Source organism: Rhipicephalus microplus, chromosome 1 (assembly GCF_043290135.1).
Source record: "Rhipicephalus microplus isolate Deutch F79 chromosome 1, USDA_Rmic, whole genome shotgun sequence".
Classification (NCBI taxonomy): domain Eukaryota; kingdom Metazoa; phylum Arthropoda; class Arachnida; order Ixodida; family Ixodidae; genus Rhipicephalus; species Rhipicephalus microplus.
Genome location: NC_134700.1, coordinates 170137734 through 170161200, shown reverse-complemented (window position 1 = coordinate 170161200; position 23467 = coordinate 170137734). Strand labels below are relative to the sequence as shown.

The 23467-nt window shown below is 47.9% G+C and overlaps 1 protein-coding gene across 5 annotated transcripts in view; it reads right to left on the bottom strand.

Annotated features, from left to right (window-relative positions):
• LOC119178620 (uncharacterized) overlaps positions 1 to 23467 on the bottom strand; it is a 151913-nt gene that overhangs the window by 9027 nt on the left and 119419 nt on the right. For 4 of the 5 annotated variants that reach the window (XM_075887978.1, XM_037429836.2, XM_075887982.1 and 1 more), the window contains one exon: positions 225 to 1140. In XM_075887978.1, the coding sequence (XP_075744093.1) occupies positions 225 to 1140 (916 nt within the window). Of the gene's footprint in view, positions 1 to 224; positions 1141 to 11734; positions 12638 to 23467 lie in introns of those variants that run through there. The other variant, XM_075887962.1, reaches the window with a different exon arrangement.

Here is a 23467-nt window from a genome sequence, read left to right as displayed (position 1 = left end):
GGTGCAATAAAAAAGTCCGCAGTAGAAGTAACGTAACAGTTCCGAAAAGCTTTGTCACGTCCACCTACTTAGATCGCATTCGCATTTGGCACACATTTCGGAAAAGATGGTTTTTTATTCCCCTTTCGCTAGGATTCACTCCAGCGAAAGACTTTCCTTTCGACGGGTACAAGCGGACGCACGCAATACGGGACGCAACAACAAGCACGCAAAAGAAGCCAAACCTCAAACTTCTTGTATCTCAGCGTAATCTTGTCGACGGTAGCGTCCAGCTGGTCGGCAATGTGTCCCAGCTGCTTAGCCAACTCCTCCACGTGCCTTGCCATGCAGAGCGAGCAGTACGAGAGTTTGCAGTGCTCGCAGAACACGCTGTTGCCGCTCACGGTTTGGCAGCCGCAGCACTGGAGCAGCTCGTCCATCGATGCGTAGTCAGACTCGAGCAAGTCCAGGATGTTCTGCAGGTGAATGCTGGACGGGAACCCCGAGATCCCTTCCTTAGGGAGGAGAACCTCGGTTCGGCACTTGGCGCAACGCAATCGGCTGGCGTCCGCGGACATCACGCTGTTCTGCAGGCAGAGGAAGCAGAAGGTGTGCTGGCAGGGAAGCATCTTGGGTCGGTGGAGGCGGTCCAGACAGATGGGACACTGCACCATCTCCTTCAGGCTCTCGGTGCCCTTGGAACTTAGGATGGTGATCGAAGCCTGTCGCTGGGCAGCATCACCACCGTTCCCGTTTACGTGCAGAGGTGTGGGTCCGTTCGTTGCATCTACCGGAGAGTGACTTCCGACGCTGTGGCCATTAACGCTACCGTTTAATGTTGCAGTCGAGGAATAGAATCCGTTCTGGGGCGACCGTGAGAGCGCGCTCGTTGGCGTAGCTGCGGAGTGCGATATAGTAGGCAGGGCTTCAGTCGAAGCAGATGAAGAGCTCCCGTTCGATGAGGAATGGTGAGAACCCTGATAACTGCCCGCTGCAGGCGTCGAGGGGGCATTAGCAGGTCCTCCACCCGACGTCGAAGGACTGTTAAAGCGACTACGGTAGTCGGAGACGGGATGCACTGTGGGACTGCTGATTGGAGTCGCGGGAGCCGTCCTCACCTCCATCTTGCCGGGAAAATGAACCAGCTTCGGTTGTGGAATCCTACGAGAAAAGGATTGCATGCAATATTGTAAGTGAAGCATCAACAAGCAGCTCATACGGCCCGTGTAAGAAAAAAAAACATGTAGACACGATAGTAGTAACAGTGTTTTTTTTTTTCTGCGGAATATGAGCAGTTCTCGCTCTTTGGTTGCTCCACTTCGCGATGTATGCTCTAGCTCCAGTAAGAGCTAAAACACACAATAAAAGTATGCTGCTCTTGCTGAAAATGTACAATTTTATGGTAGCAATACTTTGACTAAGACCCTGTGTCAAAGAACTAGAACATGCCTGATAACAACATACGGCGATGTCTCCGGCGCTGAATATGTACGGTTTTTTGTCTATGACGGCACAACCTTCATCATAGTCGCAGTTGCAAAAATGTAATATAACTTTGCTTAGACAACCAAGAACACTTAGCCAATCAATGACGACAGCCTTCGCTTTCGATCTGGCTCCAGTTCCAGGGTTTTGTTGTTTTTTTCATATCCTCGCAGGTTTTTTCAGGTATACCTTGGGCGCCAGGCAACTTATAAGTGCAAGTGATGTATACCGCGGTAAACACCTGAAGCCTTAAAGGGGAAATCCAGCAACTTTGTATATTTACCTATTTCAACATGAAACTGTGAACATGTGTTCTCGTCGGTACCACCATTATCTGTGCCGAATTTTATAACCGCGAGTCATTTAGGTTGTTTAGAAAACTCGTTTTAAAAACTGGTAGCGGTAGCCAATTCTGGAATCCCGCTTGTACACGCCGACCACTCAGGGTATGTGACGTGGGTGCCAACTCTTTTTCGAAACCCGCCTTGCTCAGCAGACGGATGCAGCGCGCGCTTTCTTCTACGAGACGACGACGACGCGAGCACCGTTCAGTGTCAGCTGCATACAGCGCGTTAGTCGTCGTTGACGTCGGGTGTTTATGCACAATATTGATCAAAGAGGAGAAACATTCGGGGCGTGTCAGATGCTTAACCCACCGGGGGGTCGAAATCAACGGGCTATATGCTTCTACGCTCAGACAGTTGCTGTAATCATCGCTGAACTTGCCACTGGTAAGTTCAGACGAGCCAGCACCGCTTGATTCCATGTCGGATGAGATCGTAAACTCGCTTTTCGCACGTCAGAAGAGACACGAAAGCTATGTTTAAACGCTACCCAGCCGGTGGCGGTGCGTAGCGGATTTCGTGGAGGACGGAACAGCTTCGTGTTTTGATTTCTGTTTTGACTCATTACTTAATTAAAATTATTTACGACTGTGATGAAAAAAAAAAAAGAACCACCCTATAGCTCTTGCAGTACTGTCAATACTCTTCGAAAACGGCCTTATCTCAGTATGGTCGAAAATTTGCATTTCCGTGTGCATACAACTCTACTGGCAGCCGTTTACATTTTATATGCACTTATTTGTCGGTGGTTATGGTGTCATCTGTCATCTTTCACCCAAAGGGGAGCAAAACTGCCAGATCTAGTACAATCCAACCGCCCAACCGGCTGTTTATTTGTTATGCATAAATGCGTAATTTTTTTGTTAGCACATGTATTTACCCATTTTCGACTGGTACGCTGCTCGATCGCCAAATAGAACTATCAAAGCTTCTGACGCCGTGCTGGGCTGGATAGAAATGGGGGGAAAATTACCACGATGCCTAACCACACACGTCAGAAGAATATCAATAATGTACAACTGCATTACTGCCCCAACAGCTTCGACGTTTATACCTTTGCGATGCATCAACATGTAAGAACCTTTGCTCACACGAAATGACGAGGCGCGGGACGTAACAACGAGCGTAACCACGAAGTCTAAACCCCCCCCCCCCCCCCCCCCCCTTGGCGCTGCTGCCAAACACGAGTAGCTCGAGGGGCAACAAAGCCGCACGACACGCCTGACACTAAAGTTGGCACAGCCAACGACGAGTCTCAGTCGCACCCGGACGTTCCCAAGTTCACTCATAGAGCCTTTCACTCATTTGTTTTTTTTTTTTTTTCGTCTCGTTCCCTTGAGCAACCGCGTAATTGGAAGCGTGCGCGACGTGCACCCCGTCACCCTCGCATTACCTGAATCGTGTATAGTTATACGCGTAGACGAACAAATGTCCTTAAATAACGTGTATTGTCCATCGATTTTCTTGATGCGTCGAGGAGGAAACTTGCCCAACATGCATGTCTTCAAGGCGGCGTCCGTACCATTGTCGTGGCACATGATCCGTTTGCCGCACACGATTACAGAAAATAACATGTTCGGACAGCAGCCAATAGCAGCGAGCGTTACCTCAAGCGCAAGCTATGACGTAATTCGTAACAGGCGTCCCGTCTTTCCTCAACGGATCGATCATTGCAGTTCATTGTTGTTGTGCGCCTTACGATCGCTTATGTAGACAGGTGGAGGAGAATATTCGACTACGACTCAACTCTCGCTGCTCCGTCCTTGTTTTGCCATGGTGTCTCGCCAACTCAACGAGCGAAAGAAAAAGATCGCATATAACTAAACACGGCTAACAGCACAGCCTAAGCCCCGAGTACCAGTTAAAGAAGCTAGTTGCTGGCCGAGTTGTTTCAGAGTAGTTATAATGAATGCGCTAAATATGCAAGAACGAGAGCTTCGAAGCCACTCGAACAGGTGCAAGCTTTCAAATCGATTTCTTCGGTATAAGCTTATCATCACGTACGCTCAGTAAAAGCGGCTTGCTGACGAAAAAAAAAAAAGAAGACTTGTGTTTGTATTAACGGCAGTTGGTTCACGCTTGCCAACGTCGTCTTTTTATCTTCGCCTGTATAGTGCATTGTGATTGATTGATTGATTTGTGGAGTTTAACGTCCCAAAACCACCATATGATTATGAGAGACGCCGTAGTGGAGGGCTCCGGAAATTTCGACCACCTGGGGTTTGTATAGTGCATTGTGTACTCTTATGACAAAGCTAGCACGAACGCTGGCGCCATGCTAAGATTTTATAAATTAGTGTACCATGCCTAAATGTACGTGTTGTCTCGGTATGATAACAGAGTCTCAAGCTCCAGCGAGGTGAGTTTAGAAGTGACCTTCTGTGGGTGTTGCTTGCCTTATACATAGTTATTAGCGCGAGTGTATCCGGCGACTTTGCAGTTCTGTTGCTCACGTGCTAAGCGCTCGCTTCCCCTCTCGCAAAAACACTCACAACAGGCGTATTACGATGACCATGGAGCGATTTCAGGGTTCCGGATAACAATACTTAGCGCTAAACGAAGGAAGCCTGTCTGGACGTTTCACGAGGTCAGAAGTATTAGGCTATATGTGGCCTGTAGCATGCAACAACGTGACTATCGTATTCTAGCGTACTTTCAGCGTGCCTGTTACCTGGTGTCTGTATTATTCTGCGCAACGAACACGGATCCGGCGGGTTCGCGGCGTCTTTCTTACCAGCAGCAGAACTAACGCGCAGTGCATTTCCGTCCTGGTTTGTGTCACAAGAAATAAAACCTTTACGAGAGATAAAATCCGCGATGTGAGAAGAACAGAGGGGTAGACAAAAGATGTTCCATCTCGCTCCCACTAAGAAAAAAATATTGACGTTTGAAATTCGGCATACGTGAATGTTCCGTTGCTCCCTCCCGACTATCAAACTCTGTTGGATTGCGTTTGTTCATGTGCATTTCTCTCGCAATTGCAATCACGCTGTCGTCCACTGGTCTTCTCATCGGGACAAAAACAAAAAACAAGGGGAAAAAAGAAGAAAACGACGGCAGGGGGGGGGATGGAAACTTGCGATGAAAAATTGTGTAAACAGGAGCTGTGTGCTGGCGCCGACGTTTTTACAAGTGATATTGTCTTCGCCAAGGCTAGAACATGATTTCCGTTTCAGCCTTGAATCAGTTTTAGCCTTGAAGAAGACAAGTACACTTATCGAAACGTCGGCTAGAGCACAGAAGCCTTGTTTTAAAAAATTTTCCGTCAGTCAGCTCTTCAGCCGCATATCTGCTTTCGACAGTGAATTCTAGCTCCCCTTGATTAAACGCGTATATGCCGTAATCCAATTCATGTAGTATCCAGGTACACGCGCGTGTAGAGTGTGGAGGAAAGGGCGGAAAGGTTGAGATAAATGTGCCACTGTGTCTAAGTGTCACATTGATTCGCTAATGTCAACAAACAAGTTAGACAACCAACTTCCCCCAGAGAAAAGAATATTATGCCATCATAAAGACCACGTCGCAGAAGAAGGCCGTAAGAACGCTGCAGGACTTCCTGCAGCGTTCTACTGACATGTCTGAACGATTTTGAGTGGAAGCCTCTCGATTGTGTGTGCGGCTGAGGCTTGTAATATTATAACTATTACTTATTTTGTTATCTCTCTCTCATTCTAATTCCGTATTACCCCACCCCAGCGCAGGATAGAATGCTGGATTGATTGATTTGTGGGGTTTGACGCCCCAAAACTACGATATAATTATGAGAGACGCCGTAGTGGAGGGCTCCAGAAATTTCGTTCACCTGGGGTTCTTTAACGTGCACACGGGCCTACAACATTTCCGCCTCAATCGGAAATGCAGCCACCGCAGCCGGGATTCCATCCCGCGACCGGCGAGTCAGCAGCCCAGTACCTTAGCCGCTATAGACCACCGCGGCGGGGCGAGCATGCTGGATAACACCTTCTGTTTATCCTACCTGCCTTCATCTCCTTTTTCTTTCTCTCTTCTCAGCAAACAAACAAGACGCCGATATTCCCAACATGCATACTTTCATTGACATTGATTTCAAACGTTCGGTATCCCAATGCTCAAGAGGAAAGGTTGGACGAGTTGGCATACGTCTTTATGGTGAAAAACATAATACATGTCGATAGTGTACTGGGGTGCCAAAAGAACAGGCGTGTAAAGATGCTCAAAAAGAGCACCTGCCGACTCCGCTCTTCTGTCGTACTTGCGTTTCCCGCCAAATAGAGTCCAATGAAGTTGACGAGTATAGTGGTGGTTTGACGACAGAAACGACGCTCTGCAACCTATGAGGACCACGGCGTAAGTTTGCTGGCGGTAGAGGACAGAGTAGTGGAAACATCTAGAGAATAATTATACAACATCGAGCGTCAGGGCTAGACACCTCGTTCCTCACAATAATAAACAAAGAAAAGGTACCTGTCGGCACGGCGAATCACACTCAATGCTTTCCGCATAAGAGGCGGACACTCTAATCACTTCATCTGCGTTTAAATATCAGTGAAGAACAAGCTATTCAAGCTCGACGCGAGGGAGATGGGTAAAAACATCAAAAATGAAACTGTCTCTTTATCCTTACAACATGCATGATAATTTTGTTTTGATTGTAGTAGTACATAATTATGATTGTGTTTTTATGATTGTTTTATGTGTTTGTCTTTCACTCCTGTAACATGCCTGTGTAAGGGCTGACAGTAGCTGTAAATAAACAAATAAAAATAAATATGTACACTATGCTTATTCGTTCATTCATTCATTCATTCATTCATTCATTCATTCATTCATTCATTCGCTCGTTCGCTCATTCGTTCGTTCGTTCGTTCGTTAGTTAGTTCGTTCGTTCGTTCGTTCGTTCATTCGTTCGTTCGTTCGTTCGTTCGTGTCATTGCACATGTATATGCAATATTGCTACGCACACGCTGCATCCACCCACCGAGGAGGTTTTCTTTATGATACGTATACCAAATTCACGCTGTTGGTAATGTTTACTTTTCTTTCCTACTTGCCGACTTTTCTGCTTGTTCCAAACGAAAAAGGCTAAATCGGGCCTTTCCGGGAAACTGACGCTGCCTCCCCTTTCCCTTCTTGGAATCATTACTCTACGAGGCCATGCACACGGATGCATGTCCGAAGCGACAAAGCTCTCGCCGGATACCAGCACAGCTCAGTGTGTAACTTGCCGTGTCCAGCTCACCCGCTATTAACTGGCTCACAGACCAGTTATCCGGTTACGTGTGCGGCTCTTGGCACGGGCACAGTACCAATAAGTGCGTACACAAATAATCATGAGCCAATGCTATTCGCCACCACAAAAATATAGAGCTCCAGATGTTGTTCCTTTCTTTGAAATATTACTAGCATATATATATACAAGGCAACAGACTCGTTTCGCCTTCAAAACTAAAAATAGCTGTCGGAATAAAATGAAATTTAGCGAGTTCGTTCCTAGGGCAAGAACCACTCTTTAGGGACAAATAAATAGCAATTATTAAATTCAATTATTAGTAACCTAATGATCAACAAATACTAAATACTTCAGAAGGCTTCTTTTTCGTATATGCATGTTCCCGTTGATAAGCAGCTTCGATAGCAGTGTGTTCTCACTCTCCTTCATTGTGATTGGCTGAAATATTCTTTGACGAAGTTTTTTAGCGTAATACCCGTGCCACACGGGCAGAAAAAATGGCATTTACCCCCGAATGCCTTCAGATTTATTGCCATTTGCGCGGTGCCACACGGGCGAACAAAATGGCATTCATCCGAATGCCATTCGAATGCCATTCGCCACCAACTGCCTTCGCCAGAACTCAGTTGACTGAGAAAGGCCTACTCTCGACGACACAGCTCGTGAAGTGCGATTTACCTGAAAGTATATAAAACAAATCATATTGAGCTAAAAATGAAATTTCCCGTCTTTTATTTGCACTAAAGTCTTCAAAAGATGCTTTGAACGTTATACGAAGAAAATAAAGTATTGATAATGAAACGCTTGTCAATTTTAGTGTCTATTTACGCTGTGGATCTGACTGGTGTTGGCTTAGGTTGCTACGGTCGGCTGCAACGTTGTAAAACAAAGCAAGAAACTAAAACTTAGGACAGCGTAATACGCTTATTTCTACATTTGATGGTTATCTGATGTGTATGAAGCTTGTAAATGCTTCTTAATTTTTTTATTGCTATTCAATGAATGCTCACTTGGAAGGTTGTGTGATCGACATCATCAAGTCAAATGTCATTCGCTTTGAACGTGTAGCAGCGCCGGCGAAACGAATGTCATTCGGGATCTGAAGGCCTTCGCCACCAAATGTCATTTTCTATGCCCGTGTGGCACGGGTATAAGACGTTTGCTTGACCATCGCCCCACAGGCCAAATTCACGACATCTTTCGTTAGTCAGCGCTCTTTGTTATAGGCCAGCCAGCTCGGCTAACAATACATCAGGAATTTCATCTGGCTAGCAATTGCATACCGCGTCGATTTTCTTACTATAGGTCCTGCAGCACTACGACACAACAAACAGCCACCGAGTAACCAAACATCCATCGTGCAATGCCGGAGCACGAAGGCTAGCTCACTGCTGGAAACAGATGAAATTTGAAAACAGCCACACCTTGACTACTCCATTTCGTATGACGACAGGTATGCAGTTACGTAAGAACGTGCTTTCACTGTGTCGGCACGCAGACCCTAAAACGCTATATTGTCAGCAGTACTGCCAACCGAAACAATAGTTGTTAGGAAACGTGTTTTCGCCATCGGCCTGTAACAATTGCTGCGGTGCCGGCAACGTTGATTGTCGAACACTGCTGGAGCTATAGAGCGACAGCGCTTTTGGAAGCGTGTTCGTTCACGTCACAGAATTCTGTTTTTACAGCTCAAGCTGTTATGAGATCACTTTTCGGGTCACGTTGTCCGCCACCACCGCCGGTGTCCATAGCCACATCCCACGAAATTAGGAAAAGAAACCTAGCGGCAATGGCACAGTGGGGCTCAAACCCGGGTTTGCTAGGTGCCAGCCCAGTATTATACCACTGAGCTACACCAGGGCATGGGACTTGTTGTCAAACTTGCCTTAGGCAGGCTTGATGGCGGGAAAGCAATCGCGTTAATACGACTTATAAAGTGTTTTACGACAGCGAAAGAACAACCAGTCGTTGCACAATGCGAATAGCGAAACGAGTGGGCCGTCCAATGATCAAACCTGTTACAAAAGTTTGTTCTTGTTTCCCTATCAACTGTGGCGCATACCCACTTCAGCCATAATTCCTCATCGTCGTCAGCCGCTGCATGGACAATTGGCACAAAGTTCTTTGCAAGTGTTTTGCAGATACCACGCTTCTCAGAAGAACGACGAAAGATAGCATAGCGAATGCCGGCTTACTACCCAAAAGCTTATTATTAATGCCCTAGTGGGTACCAAGCTAGTGTACTTGCAGTACACAGTTACGCGATAAGTGTATTGAAAAGGCTCTGAAAGGCCGCTCTTCTAACTTTTGCTATGACTGTGCTGCGCCTACCACGCAGGCCTAGCGTTTTTTGAGGGTACGGCACATACGCTATAGAGCTCAAGGACTAAATTCACATGAATTTCCACTCATATATTTTGCTTGCTCATTAACCGGCCACCCCCCACCCCCTTTTCTGATTTCTTAGTGCCCATTTGCACGGACTGTGCCGGTGTGAAAAACTTACTGTATACGAGTGTGTATACATAATCACACGAGGACTCCAATATAGGGAATGCATTACAAACAATGTCGTAATAATAAATAGTTGCTTGTTAACATAATTGCACAGCGAATGATAAACCAAAAAAACTGGAAGAAAATCTCAATTGACAGCTGAGCGCACGCTATGCCGCATTGCTTGAGCTGCTAACACCCGACTGTAGAAAAAAGTGAGTGTGGGAGCCGCTGAGTAAGGTTACAAGAATGCAGAGATGATAGAGATAAATGAAGAGGAAAGGCAGTGAGGTTAACTAAGCTTCGCTCGGTTGGCTACCCTACACTTGGTGTGGGGGAAAAGGGAATAATAGAAAGCAAAGAGATAGAGATAAAAGGAGAGTAACAAAGAGATGAACAAATAGTCAGCTCGAAGCTGCACAGCACGGTCTCATACTGTTCTTTCACAAGCGCCCGTGAAGTCCGGTGGTCGTTAAAAGATGCAGAGAAAACAAAGTAGCGAGCAGCGCACTACAAAGTAATGCCCGGCGCTAGATGCTGCGCAGTTCGGCGAAGCTCTTCGTCTTCGCGCTGCTCTCAGCTGCGAAATGCGCACATCAGAGGGGAGCGTATGATACGGGCGACAACAGAGAATGCCCGCCTATAGCATCGCGTTCGGTTATGCGTCGCCCACGACGCTGGCAACCGAAACGACGCAAGTGGGACTCGACACGCGCGGGCGTACGTACGCACCCCAGCTGCGGCTCACTCGTACGAACAGGAATGCGTCGAGTTCACACAGAGCAATGCCGCCCAACTGAAGCTCGTGAAGCGATGGGCACGAGAATTCCGGTCGTCCGTGGGCCTAGAAAACGAGAGACAGTTCTCCCGCGCGACCTGCTTTGCTTTGTCAGCGCTTAAGCAGCAATTTCTCTCTTTTTTCATCATTCTTGTTCCTGTGTTCGAGGGTAGGAGTGTATCGCGAGTGCATGGGAGGTCCCGATTGTTCGTCCTTTCCGTGACCTCCTGGGAATTCAGGCATTCCGGAGAATCTGTGTGGGAACAAAGTGAACTTTTGTTGCGAGCTACAAAACATCTTTGCCCCGACAGGTCGGCAACTGCACACTTTCGTTTTTCGATTTCGCAGTCCTTCAGGACTTTAGATTGATCCATACGGGTTTGTCGGCCATGTAGGTATTCTGACGACGTTTACTTAGAAATCTTGGATGTTTGGATATGCACAGTGAAGGGCTAATGCTTGCAGACTTAATGTATACATAAAAAGTGCTGAACTCTTTTAAATTTAGTGAACATAACTGATAACTGTGATTAAATGCCACTACCGAGCAGAATTCAGTGTTTCATCTGCGAATGTGGTCCACAAGCTTTTGTTGCTGCAAAGATGTGCCGATGGTTTGCCGATGGTCGGTTATCTCTCATTAAGAAAAAGAACTAATAGCAGAGCGAAGTGAGGAGGACGAGATGAGAACACACAAGCACTGCTCCTTACTAAACAAGTAATACATTGACTTAGGCGAGTTGCTTCATAGTTGGGGGAAATGCTGCGCGACTTCCACGATGATAGAAGATACAGATAGTTGAAGCTATATCACCGCTCGGCGCTCGTCTGTGTATCCATTCTTTTGTCTGCGTTGAAGAACCCCTGCATTAACTTTCCCCACGCCAGGCTCTACCAAGAGACATTACAACACCCGTTTCTCATCCATTGCAACGGTATACTGGTACACAAAACGGACTGTTAACTTAGTGAGCTGCCAACACCCGACTGGTAGCAAGGAGTGGGTGTGGCAGCCCTTGCATTCTTATGCCGCAAAATGCCATCTGCTGATGCGTCTACTCATCTGATAGCCATAGTGATGAAACGAAGACGTGCTGCAGCGTAGTTATAGAAGAGCCAGCAGTAACCATTACGACCAACGTTTATGTTGATCCAAAGTGCCTAGATAATGGACCTAAGTGAAGTGTTATACTTAAAGCGTGCGCACACAGCGCACCATTCTGGCCTTGCAGCCGTCTCTCTTGAGCGAGTAGGACGCTCTCCACGCGTTCTGGAACGCCGACACAAGGCACGCCAAGGTAATCGCAATAACGAACGTGAAGCAACGTCGTGCTTCGACAGATAATATCGTGCCATCTGTAAAACCACCCGCCCGCCCATTCTCGCTTCTCTTCGTGAAAGCGCACAGCCACCCAGTGTTTATGAAACGAGAGAACACTTTACCTTGACTTGCCACAATCACTGGCAAGGACCCTTCTGGAGTCACCGCTGTTCGGCGCATTGCTGGCGTTATCGCGCTGCCTGATCGAGAAGCTGAGAGACCTGAAGATCGCCGAAGCGGCCTTCCTGACACCGTTCCGTCTCGACCAGGATGACGACAGCTGGGACTTCGACTGGACAGGCCGACCGGTAGCGTCCTTGTGCTCCAGCATCGCAGCCATGCTGCAACGCGACCACACTCGTCCCGAACCGCCTCTTTCAAGAGCAGCCACACAGTCATCGACAGCGTCCTTTACCTCGGCACGGTGGCTATAGCCTCTGTGCGATCACGTCCTTGTCAAGCACCGCAAAACCATCGCAGCCTGTGGAGCCCATGGTCGCGGTCGTCACAACTTTTCGTCGACGTCTTTCTTTTCGGGTCGGGGAGAAAGCCTTATGTGGTAACAGTCGGACGTGTCAGTTATGCAAATTTTTTCTTCCGGAAGGTATAGCCCCAAAAGTCTACTCGTGATAGTTGCACGGCGAGAGATTCATTCCTGCTCCGCGGGACACACACCAACACAAGCACGACAACGCGCGTCAGAGGGAGGCGGGAGACAAGGCCGCCCCAGGTGCGGCCGTGGTCATGTCGCGTTCCGTCCGGCCGAGGTCGCGGCTGCGCCGTGACACTTCCGATGAGCCGCGAGGATGTGGACAGGTCGAACGGGACGTCCGGAGAACGTCCCTGCACGGACACTTTCAGCTGAAAGTGAGAGCGCTTGTTGTCCTCGATCTGGAAAACGTCGGAGCGAAAACAACCCCGGCGACGGCTTGGTCTGCGAGCTCGAAAGCGCGCCGTCGGGACGGAGGCAGAAGAAGAAGCGGCAGCAACGCGTCTCCCACACCTCGTGGCTGCTGCAGCCGCCGCAGCAGCAGCCCCCGGCGCGATGCGCGTACATCACGCCGCCGCCGCCGCCGCCGCCGCCACCGAAGACGCCTTTCGCGAGAGCGAGAGTACTCGGACAATCCGGTTTTGCTTTACGCGCGGGCCGACACCCACACCTGTTGGTTTTCCTCTCGGGCCATTTTGTGCCGCGCCGCCGATCGAAAAGAAGCTCGGTGGTGTCGTGCGGAGCGTGGCCCGACGATCCCGTGGCAGTGGTGGAGAGAAAAACAGAACGAAAGCGTCGTTTGCAAAACAGCCCGTTTCAAAAAAGTGCTGGAACAGCAACGTTCGTGAATATGAACGGCAGCTGGAAACTGGCTCTAATTAGCATGCCCTCAAGATGATTTGATAACCACTGAAAAGAAGGGAAAAAATAAGCAAACACGTAACCACAGATTGATCATTCCGCTTTACTGGTAAACAAACAGCATGTTGCAAGTTAGTTCTGCGCAATGCCGTCGTGTGGTGGAAGAGCAGAGAAAGTGAAGATTGGCAGCCACTCATTCGTAGCACAAAACCACCACTAAACCCAAAAGGATTTCTCAAAAATACTGCTCTTGGTTCGTAAAAAATTTGTCTTCGTACGGGGATCGACTCCGGTAAGAATGCCTTTCTGGTATACGGTCACTCTGCCAAGTGCGCTGTCTGACGAGCAGGCTAATAATTGATTGATATGTGAGGTTTAACGTCCCAAAACCACCGTATGATTATGAGAGACGCCGTAGTGGAGGGCTCCGGAAATTGGACCTTCTGGGCTTTTTTTTTTTAACGTGCACCCAAGTCTGAGCCCATGGGCCTACAGCATTACCGCCTCCATCGGAAATGCAGCCACCGCAGCCCGTATTCGATTCCACGACGTGTGGGTCAGCAGCCGAGTACCTCCGCCACTAGACCACCACGGTGGGGCGAGCAGGCTAATAATTGACTGCGCCAGGAAGAGTTAATCGACAACTCGAAGTACGAGGATTTCTAAGAAATCAGTTTATTAAAGAGGGCCTTCGACGCAAACATTTTGATCTGTCTGTTCATTTGTCTGTTTGTCCACCCTTAACGATACCGGGTATTCTAAACAGCATCAGCTGATGCCTCGAACGGCCGGGACTCGCTCGCTGGATTCCGTGTCGAACGGTTGTGCCCCCACGATCTCCGACGACAGCGCAGCTCTTGTCGACCGGCTCGCCCTCCGCCATCTCCTGACGCTGTGAAACTCTCGTTGAGTGGTGCCTCATCCTCGGATGCTTTCGACTGTCTTTCTCTGTATTATCTTTACTTCTCACTCTATCTTTTTTAATCCCCCTTATCCCCTTCCCACGTGAGCCACTGTTGAGGTGTCGCACTCTGATGCAGACAGTTACGGGACTCACTTTTATCTTCTTTTCTCTCATTTAAAAATCACCCCTACCTCCCCCCCCAAACGGCCGACCCCATAATTCGCAGTGCCCACCAGTATTGCTGAAGATTCAGCGTTCATACTTGTGCGATTGCCAATTCAAAGGCAATTATTGCGCATATCTGAGGCACCATAACAACACGTATATCTTCTGTATGTGCGTTTTTTACTAGAAAAGGCATACATAAGTAATTCTAAGGACTATAGCGTTTATCACGGTGCAGTGACTATGCAGCGCTTGCACGAAAAGGCAAGTGTTTCCAACGCTTTGCTAAGACGACACGGTGGTGGCACCTACCCGTCGCTTTGCGTTCTATACATTATCGCCTCTGACACGGGCACGCACGCCCGTCTCAGAGCCGCACGCTTCGTTTTCCAAGATAACTGCCAGATAGCGCTCATGTCTCACGTGTGTCGTGACTTGATGCGCACGTTCGCCTCCGCTGCACGCTCAAGGCACTCTAACGCAGCGCCTCCAGAATACCATTCAGCGATTTTCTTGCGCAGAGCATCAAATAAACGTTTTGTTCCCTCTCTCCAGACGCAAGACCATCGTCTTTCGGCGACATTTGCAGATTAACATGCAGACAAGGGGCCATTTTTTTTAATTGAAATACTTATGGATTTTCTTGTTTCGACAGTCACGAATGGGTGACTCTCCATTTCTATTTCGCAACCCTTCCGCCACTTTGCAAGACTTCGCAGAACTATTTCTCAATATTAATCGCACTATATGCTTCCTAGGGAGAGTTTTTCTTCGTTTTTCTGCAGAAGAAGCCTTGCAGCTGGAGTTCGCTGCAGCCGGAGTCCAAGCGATCAAAAAAGTCATCCTCACAACAATGTCACCGTGCTACGTTGCAGTCGCTCGAATGTGCATACAATCTGGGCTTAGATTCTGATCCACTTTTTTTACGAACGGAGTCAAGTGCCTCGCCCACCAGACGAAGGAGGCGGGGGTAGGGGGCGGGAGCAGCACAGAGCTTAGGAAAGAACTTGCGTTGGCACGCCAATTGATCAGCCACAAACGGCAATTGCATAGTTGTATACGGCGTTCAATAATACATACCAATAAACAACAAATGGCGCGAATCAATTATTCCCTAGCTAATGTTGCATAGTCGAAATTTTTACATTGTTACGCTTCGTGTTTCGCCGTAGGTACACCATTATTTACAATTCCACTTGCCCCACGAGGATAAAGGCGTTTGCAATGGAGTTGCAAGGAGTCACGCTTATGAATGCAATATAATGTAAAGTGGGGATTTTCCTTCATAAGTGAACTTAACTTTGCTGCATTGCATTAAAACAAGCATTGGAAGCAATTGGACAGCCTGTATATTTTGCGAAAACGTGGTGCCTATACATAAAATCACATAAAATCTGACTACTATAAGTTTCACAACGTCGGAACACTTCGTATTATGGCTAGCACCAACAGCAAAGAAGGCTCACGTCCACCGACTCCTTCATTGTGTCAGATCTACCAAATTTTACAAGACATAACACCTGCTGATTTTCATTAACTTTTCAACGACTTTTCGTTCGCTGTGGTGATGAATTAGACTTATACAGCAGATGAAACGTCAATTATAGATTTTTTTTATGGAAGATATACGGAAAAGCAGTGGACTTCTTCACAAGTGAATGTCTTCAAGTCTTTGAGAACTCTTTCTCGAGAGCGTGTTTTGTCGAATCATTGCCCTTTTCAAAGTACTACGCCGTCCTGTTGTAGCGAGAAAGGCGGAGCTTATCTGCGCGCGCACACCGCCGCGTGTCCTTGTTTCCAGACGCACAAAGGTATTCAGGGGCGGGACGAGATGCGCGCGGGCGTGCCGGAAACCACACGTCCGGAACCCACCTTAAGTCTTCCGAGCACACGCCTATACGGGACATCTTCCTCACTGCTTCGTGAGGACCGTTCTCTTTTTGCGAGCACGTGTGTTTGTGTTACACACACGCGCTCGCAATGGACAATGGACTTTGCCTGTGCCAGACGAGTCGAGTTCTGTCCTCGGGTACACACCCAAATCGCCGGCGCGTCACGCTTCCTCAGAGCCCTCGCCGTTGGCGGCAAATGCGGATGCGTTCTCAGCCAGCGCGGTTAGATCTTGCCGCGGTAGCCATTGGCGGTGTCGTAACTCAGCCAGCCGCACCCTTCGTGCGTGGACAGGTGCATGCCTCGGCACGCGCACACCTTTTGTCAAGACGAAGTGTTGGTGCCTGTTTGACTGAGGGCGTCGGCGCGTTGAGCTTGCAACCGTTGACCGGTAAGGCAAATAGTGAAACGCACTTAGAGGCGCTTCGCTGTTTTCCATCGCTGCTGAAGCCCGTACTATTTGAGCGCTGACAGGAAGGGCCTTCCCGCGAACTTTTTCGGCAACCACTGCGGCATGCGCAATAAAGTTGGCATATTGGCTGGGGCGAGCGCTGAAGCAGATGTCGTCAATCGTCGGCATGCGGGAACAAAGCCAGAGTCGTCAATCGTTTGTCTACAGAGAAAGGCATACACACACGCTGGATTTTGTCATACGCCGTAGGAATGTTAACAGCGTGCCTCCGGTCAGCAAACAACGAAAGGAAGTATATTCCGCGCTTGTCACCGGGAACAAGCATCGCTTTTTTTTTTCCCAGCCCGCTTAAAATTTCATTATAATGAGCAAAACACACAATTTGTCTTTTCTGCGCAGCGTTTACGACGACTTCAATGCCCAAAGATAAAGGGAAGTTACGAAACTGGCAACCGGCCAATTCTTTTTTAGTTATTTTTTGTGTTTCATATTCTGCGCAATCTTTTCTATGCAGCCAGCGCGAGAGTTTGGTATTGCTTATATAGGCAGGCGTTAACAATTGGTATTGCTTATATATAGGCAGGCGTTCTGTACCGCGTGCATCGCGCCGAATCCACACAGCTTATCCATGAAGAGCTACAACGCCCTCCAAGGTCATTATGTCTCCAACACGGAAGGCTCCGCGTTTCATTATTTCCCCCGAAAACGAAAATAGAAAACGCGTGTTCGGCGCGCTCACCCCTTCATCACTTTATTCGGGAGTGATGGGGAGGGTGAAAAGCCGGTCATTCGAGAACAGCGGGTCACCCTCATCTTCATTTCGACGTCATGAGGACCATTTGCAAATTACAAAGCGAGTGTGAGCGAAACGAACTTTCCAATGAAGGATTACAATTACAATAGCTCTGGCGAGCTCCTATACGTGACCAAGTGGTTTAGCGAAGTCAGGCTTCTGCGTCTTCAAACACTCATATAAAAGCGTCGTGCGGATTCATATAACAATAAGAGGAGAATTTCTTTGGCGCAAACAATAAGGAAAATTGGAAAAAAAGAAAAGGAGGTGAGGAAAGAAACAGATCGACGCTAACCTTCTTATTGTGATATGTATCAACTATAGACCCAACGCAAGTTTTACTTGGGTTCCTGTAGCTCTCACAATCACGTACGTGTTATGTAACGGCTCACTAATAAAATGGCGTAGACAGAGACGAAGACGGGGCTTTGATGGGCAATACTTGTTATCGACTATACAATACTTGTTATCTAATATTTGTACCGCTTACAAGGCTGCCCTCAGCTATATACCAATCGGAACATCCAAAGATTGGCTTCTTACTTTTGGAATCTACACCACCTTTTAGGGGCTTAGGACCACGGCCCTCATATCACAGCGAGAAATACCTAAGTCTCACACCAACGGGTAGGGAACTCTTACGTGGCCTAGCATATCATGTTCGGACAAACACAATCACGAGGACCTGGTGCCCCTTTCCGCTCGTATCCGCGCCGAAATCCATACCGCGCCTATACCGAAAAACATGAATTCATTCCTTGTACCACCGACCACGTCTCAGCGCTGCAGCCAGGCAACTCTACAAACAGTTCGGAACGGACCAATAGATGCTTTATACGGACGCAGCCTTTATACGCACGTAGGCTTGGCTTTTCACTGTACGCAGTTGGTTCGGTACGCTGCTCGGGCTTATTCACCTGTGCTTCAGCGAGGACGAGCTCGGTGAACACGGCGGAAGCCCTCGCGGTAGCGCTCGACACCAAAACAAAGGAAGTTATACCGGTGTCACACGGGCATTTTTAATCGCGATCAGCGCCTATCCGGATTAACCACAATCTGGATTAGGTGTTAATCATGATACAGCGATCTTATATCCTTACGAAATATCAAATAGCGTGTCGTTATTTCACTAACGGCAGCGTACCTGCGTGCGTTTCCCAACTCCTAGGTGCACCACTAGATCGAGAACTCTGCATTATACGTTGACGCGGACATATAGCAGAAGCGGGTAACGATAGAGTGGACAGTGACGCTCGAGCTATTACTCACCGAGCGACTGTCCATAGTTCAGGTACCTGTATACTATTCCTATCTCCCCACACCATTCGATATATTTTTGAACACCAGCGTCGACAACGACGGCGATACTTGCTGCCCTACCCTCGGCTAAGTGTAAAATAAGCGCAGGCGGGCGCCGCCTGCATGCAGACAAATACATATCCGCACCTTCGTTTACAACAAGCGATCCACCCAGCCGTACACGCCGGTTTTTGCCCTTGGTGTGGAGGACAGCCAGCACTTGCTCACATTACACGGGAGTGCACGTCAGTTAAGGCCACCCAAAGTTATCACGCCTCAGTTTCCCGGCGCGCAAATTCAGGACGGAGCAAGGGAGACCTTGTTCACCAGCGAGAAAAGGAGGCCCGAGTGACACTCCATCGACCAAGCGCAGCGGGGTTGCGGAGACCAGTGGAGCCCTGGACCAGAGGCACCACTCAGTATCCAGCAGCTTCTAACTCCTTTTCATTTTTCGGCTTTCCCCCTATAATGAATGTTTCTTTTTCATCCTATGCCACTCATCTATCGCATTATTAGCGAGGGCCTCGTCCCAGCTGACTTGGGGCCTTCAAGTAGCATTCGAGGGCTTATTGGTCAGCGGTAACATCGCGCAAAGGTCACGTGTAAAATGGCGCGCTCTGGCGAAAAAAGAGTGTTTCACATTCGCCGCTTTGCCTGCGAGTGGCGCTGGCTAACACTCCCATGGATTACACGCTCAGAAAAATCTAAAACATGGACGTAGTTTAAACGGATAGCGCATCGGACGCGCAATTCAAAAATTGGGGGGTCAGTCCCCACCGTCGGCAAAGGTTAGCTACAAATAAAAGCGGAACAACAGCAAATATTGTACCATATGCTTTACTTGGCTACATTGTTTGCTGGATTCATTTGGCTGTGTCTAACAGAGGAGACGTGTCCCGCGAATAATTTCCTTTCTTTCAATCACGTACATGATGGGTGACACTAAAAAGAAAAAAATCATCCAAGTTCACTTATTCGACAAGATATTGCCGCGTGAATAAATGCCTTTTTTTATACCTTTTTTTTATCAACATTACGCAATACTACTATGACTGTTCTCGTTCAAAAAGAAAAAAAATCGATATCTACGTCAAGTCTTGTTCCGTTCGTTTCAATGTTTTTATACACTGATGCAAACGAGCAGTATTTTTGATGGTAAAGACTTCACAGGCCACCGGCTTATGCGAGATTGCGTCGCGCTACGCGCGATTTCTAAGAGCATGCCCACGCCCCGTTTTAAAAGCGCATTAGTTCAATAAAATTAGCTAAGAGGAAACCGGGCGGGCCGAATGCCTGCAAATTTCACAAAGCTAGATGCAGCATCCTGGAACTTCCTAAATCCTAAATCCTTTTATGTTTCTGCCCATAATCTGGCAAGCATTACTTACTTACTGACAGCCACCTGCGAATCGCCAGTAAGTGTCTTCTGTCATTACCACTGCTCCCGTGAAAAGCGTAAGCTCATTTCTCTGAAATATTAGTCATGAAATACCTTCAAAATAGTTACAATAACGAGCCGCATTCTTTGCAGTTACTGAAGAAAAAACCACGTAGTAACTTATGCATCCGCCCCAAACGACTTGAAGGCGACAGCCATATCTTGCGTAATTTTTGTTTTCACTCGATGTAGTGAACCTCACCCGCACCCTTTCGAAAACTCTGTGAACTTAACGTGAATTTAAAACGGCCTCGCAGGCTTGCTACACGTCAGCTTGGTTCTGCCCTGTCTCCGGAATCGGCATGCACTTTTGATCGCCATGCGAGGGCGTCATAACGTGACGTCACACTATCTGACATTGTGACGACGTTACAATGTTTGCTATCTGCCACGTCAAGATGACGTCATCGCGTGAAGGTTTTTCTTTTTTGCCTCCCCCGAGTTGCCACCGATGGTCAAGTGTTCGCTTTTTACCTGGCGTGTCGGCTATGAAAAGTCCTGTTACGTTGCACTGGAATTAAAGTGCATTTAACCTGAAGCGCACAGTAAAAACAGCACATCATATCTAATTTTCTTTTGCGCACCCACGGTGACCGTGCGTTGTGTCAGAAATATGCATAATACGAAGAATAAATATTCAAAGCACCTTCAAGACCTCTTAAGTCGACCATCTATGTTTCCAAGGTTCTCTTAAGTGAATTGTCATAACTGTACGCATAGATACGAGCTCCTACTGCAAAATCGATCATATATACCATTATGCAAAATACGCTGTAAATCGGGTAAGAAAGCGGGAGAAAGACACAAAAAAAAAAAACGGTCAAGGGAAAAGTTCGCAAGGTCGACTTTTTTATGGCGTCGCCTGCCAAGCGAACTGTTTGCGAATCTAATGGCTTTTTTTATTTTTTATACCCACATTACCGGTTACTGAGAGGTTAGGGCTATACCGCCAATCCGGACCTGTGTCAGGCTTGCTACATTACTATAAGCATGGCTCGGAAGCCGCTTCCCAGTATAAAGTTAAGTGGCGATGCGAGTGGTTGGGAAAAAGAAAGCAAGGATAACCACTCTGATTCGAGCGCCAGCAGCTTATATCGCACTTCAGGCAACCTGCACAATACCACAGGCGTGAAGCGGGGCGCGTATATATATTGAATTAGAACGGGTGCCTTGCAGCGGCTTGGCGAAAGGGCACTAAAGGTCAAAGCCACGAGCTTTGATCGCTCGTGCGTTTTCTCGTGATCGGCCAGCGTATTGGGACAGCATTCCATTTACCAGACCACGATTGGTCGCCACATTTCAGGATAATAAAACTGTTAAGATGCGAGGGCTGCCTGAAAGGCCCGTGCGAGCTTAATTCTTCTAGCGCAATCTGTACAAGACGTCAACTTTTTTTTCAAACAGCACGATAGAGCGTTTAATTTAGTCCAATATTCCCAAAGAAGCGCGTTCTCTAAGAAATGCAGTCTTCCCTCTCAGTGCAGGATAGCAAACCGAAAACTAAGGCACCAGCTTAACACCCGGGCCTGTTCCTTTCTTTCTCTCTCTCTCTCTCTCTCTCTCTTGACGATATTGAAATGCTGGAAGCAAAGAGTTATATGCCTATCATTTCGCAGACGGCTGGCCTAACATCGCTTTCCCGAAGCGGTAAGGAAGTTTCCGGGGTTTCTACGCAAAGCGGAAGGACCATGTAAGCCCCGTCAGATGTCTCGTATGAGACAACGCATACGAGACTTCCACCCAGGTCTTCAAGATGTTCGACCTTCGTCGTATCATACGACCGCATTGCAATAAAGTATAGCCCGACTCTTAACTCTATACAGCGTAGACGGTGCGCGGGGTGCAAGTGTAGGCACAGATGACATTGCTTGCAACAGTCTGCAAAGTGCACTCTGTAGACTAAAGGAGTCCGCAGTAGTAGTAGTAGTATGTTTATTTACAGAAAGGCAGAGAGGTCGGCCTGAGCGATAGTTTGCTCTAGCCTGCTACTCTACACTGGGGGAAGGGAAAGGGGAAAAGAAAGATTAATGGATGACGATGGTGAGATAGAGAGGTGAGTATCTAGTGTTCTTTCTAGCTGAGACACATTTTAGAGCCGCGCACATAGTCCAGTTGTTTCTAAAAAGGTAATAACTGCTCTTGTGACCGCAGTTGCACTGTTGGTGTCTGGCCAAGGGCCCAACATGGTCTCATCAGTTAATGACCTACTGCGATATTGTTCAGTAGAAGAAATCAGTGTTTGTCGTTCACGTGCGTATGCTGGGCAGACACAAAATATGTGCTCAAGTGTTTCTGGCACATCACAGTGTTCACAATTAGGTTCGCAGAATTTTAATTTTACATCTCGGCTTGAAATGACGGATACGCATCGCAGTGGAAACACTACAATAATGTTGAGGAGCACGAATTGCGTGGACGAGCGCAGCTCCTCTGGTCATTCGTCGCAAGAGATCCCGTTTACGCACGAATGGGCATAACGGGGTCGGTGCGCGTTCTGCCAAAGAGCCGAAAGAACATTTTTCTCAAAACACACTGAACAGGCAAAAAGAACCTCGTCAATGTTCACCTGTTCTCGCATGCAGGTACTGCAGTGACGCCACATATATGACACGCTTGAGAAGCCCGTGCTCTTCTCTGCCTTCTAATAGAACATCCCTGGTGCACGTTAAAACAGCGTGAGCGCCACGCATTCACCGACGAAACGGCACACGTACACGTCCAAGGGGACGTTTTTAGGAATCTTCAATAGGGAAGAAGCGGGCCAAGTTGGAAGTTCGAGCGTATACACTGAATAAAGTGTCTACACGTTCCAAGTTGGGACATTGTGCGGTCACGCTAAAGGTTTCGCTTTGAGTACAGGGTTGACGGACCAGTCTCTTAGCGCGGAAAACGAAACAAACGGGTGAAATCGAGAGCAATGGCGATGCAAAACCGGCGAAAAAAAAAGAGAAAAAGCTGGCGAAGCGCGTTTCGGCTTCCGTGACAACGGTTTCCGCGCGGCTGCACCATTGAGGGTCAAGCGTTGCCGCGTGCTCACGCGAACGCGTGGAAAAGCGAGAATTCGCGTGACCGCGTACGCGGGAGTCACGCACGTCACGAGGAAGCCGGTGCGTCGATGTAGTCGCTCTTCGGACGCGCGTGCGCTTCGGGGAATAAAAAAGTAACTACACCGAAACTCATGCGAAACGGCAGCGTTCCAAAAACGCACACGACCACGAGTTTCGCTCGCCGGGCGCGGTAGCGTGGCGGAATATGCATGTTCAACGTCCACCACTGAGAGAATGGTCGGCCTTTCGCTTGGTTTTTGTTATTCCCCCTTGTATGTACGCGAATGAGTGGCCACGAGCTGTTTCATGAGCGGATCATTTTCGTGTTTGAAGTTTTTCGAGATGTCAGGTTTGGTTCGTTCTCCACATCAATAATAACAATTATTTGTGGTCACAATAGTGGGAGCTGAATTTTTTTCAGATTGACTGACTCCGCTCCCCCCTCTTGGCCCAAAGACGGCAACAGAAGATACTTGAACAATCAAGGAGTCCGATACGGCAATTTATGTCATTGGTTCAAACCATCTATAAAAAATTGGATACCGTTATTACATAC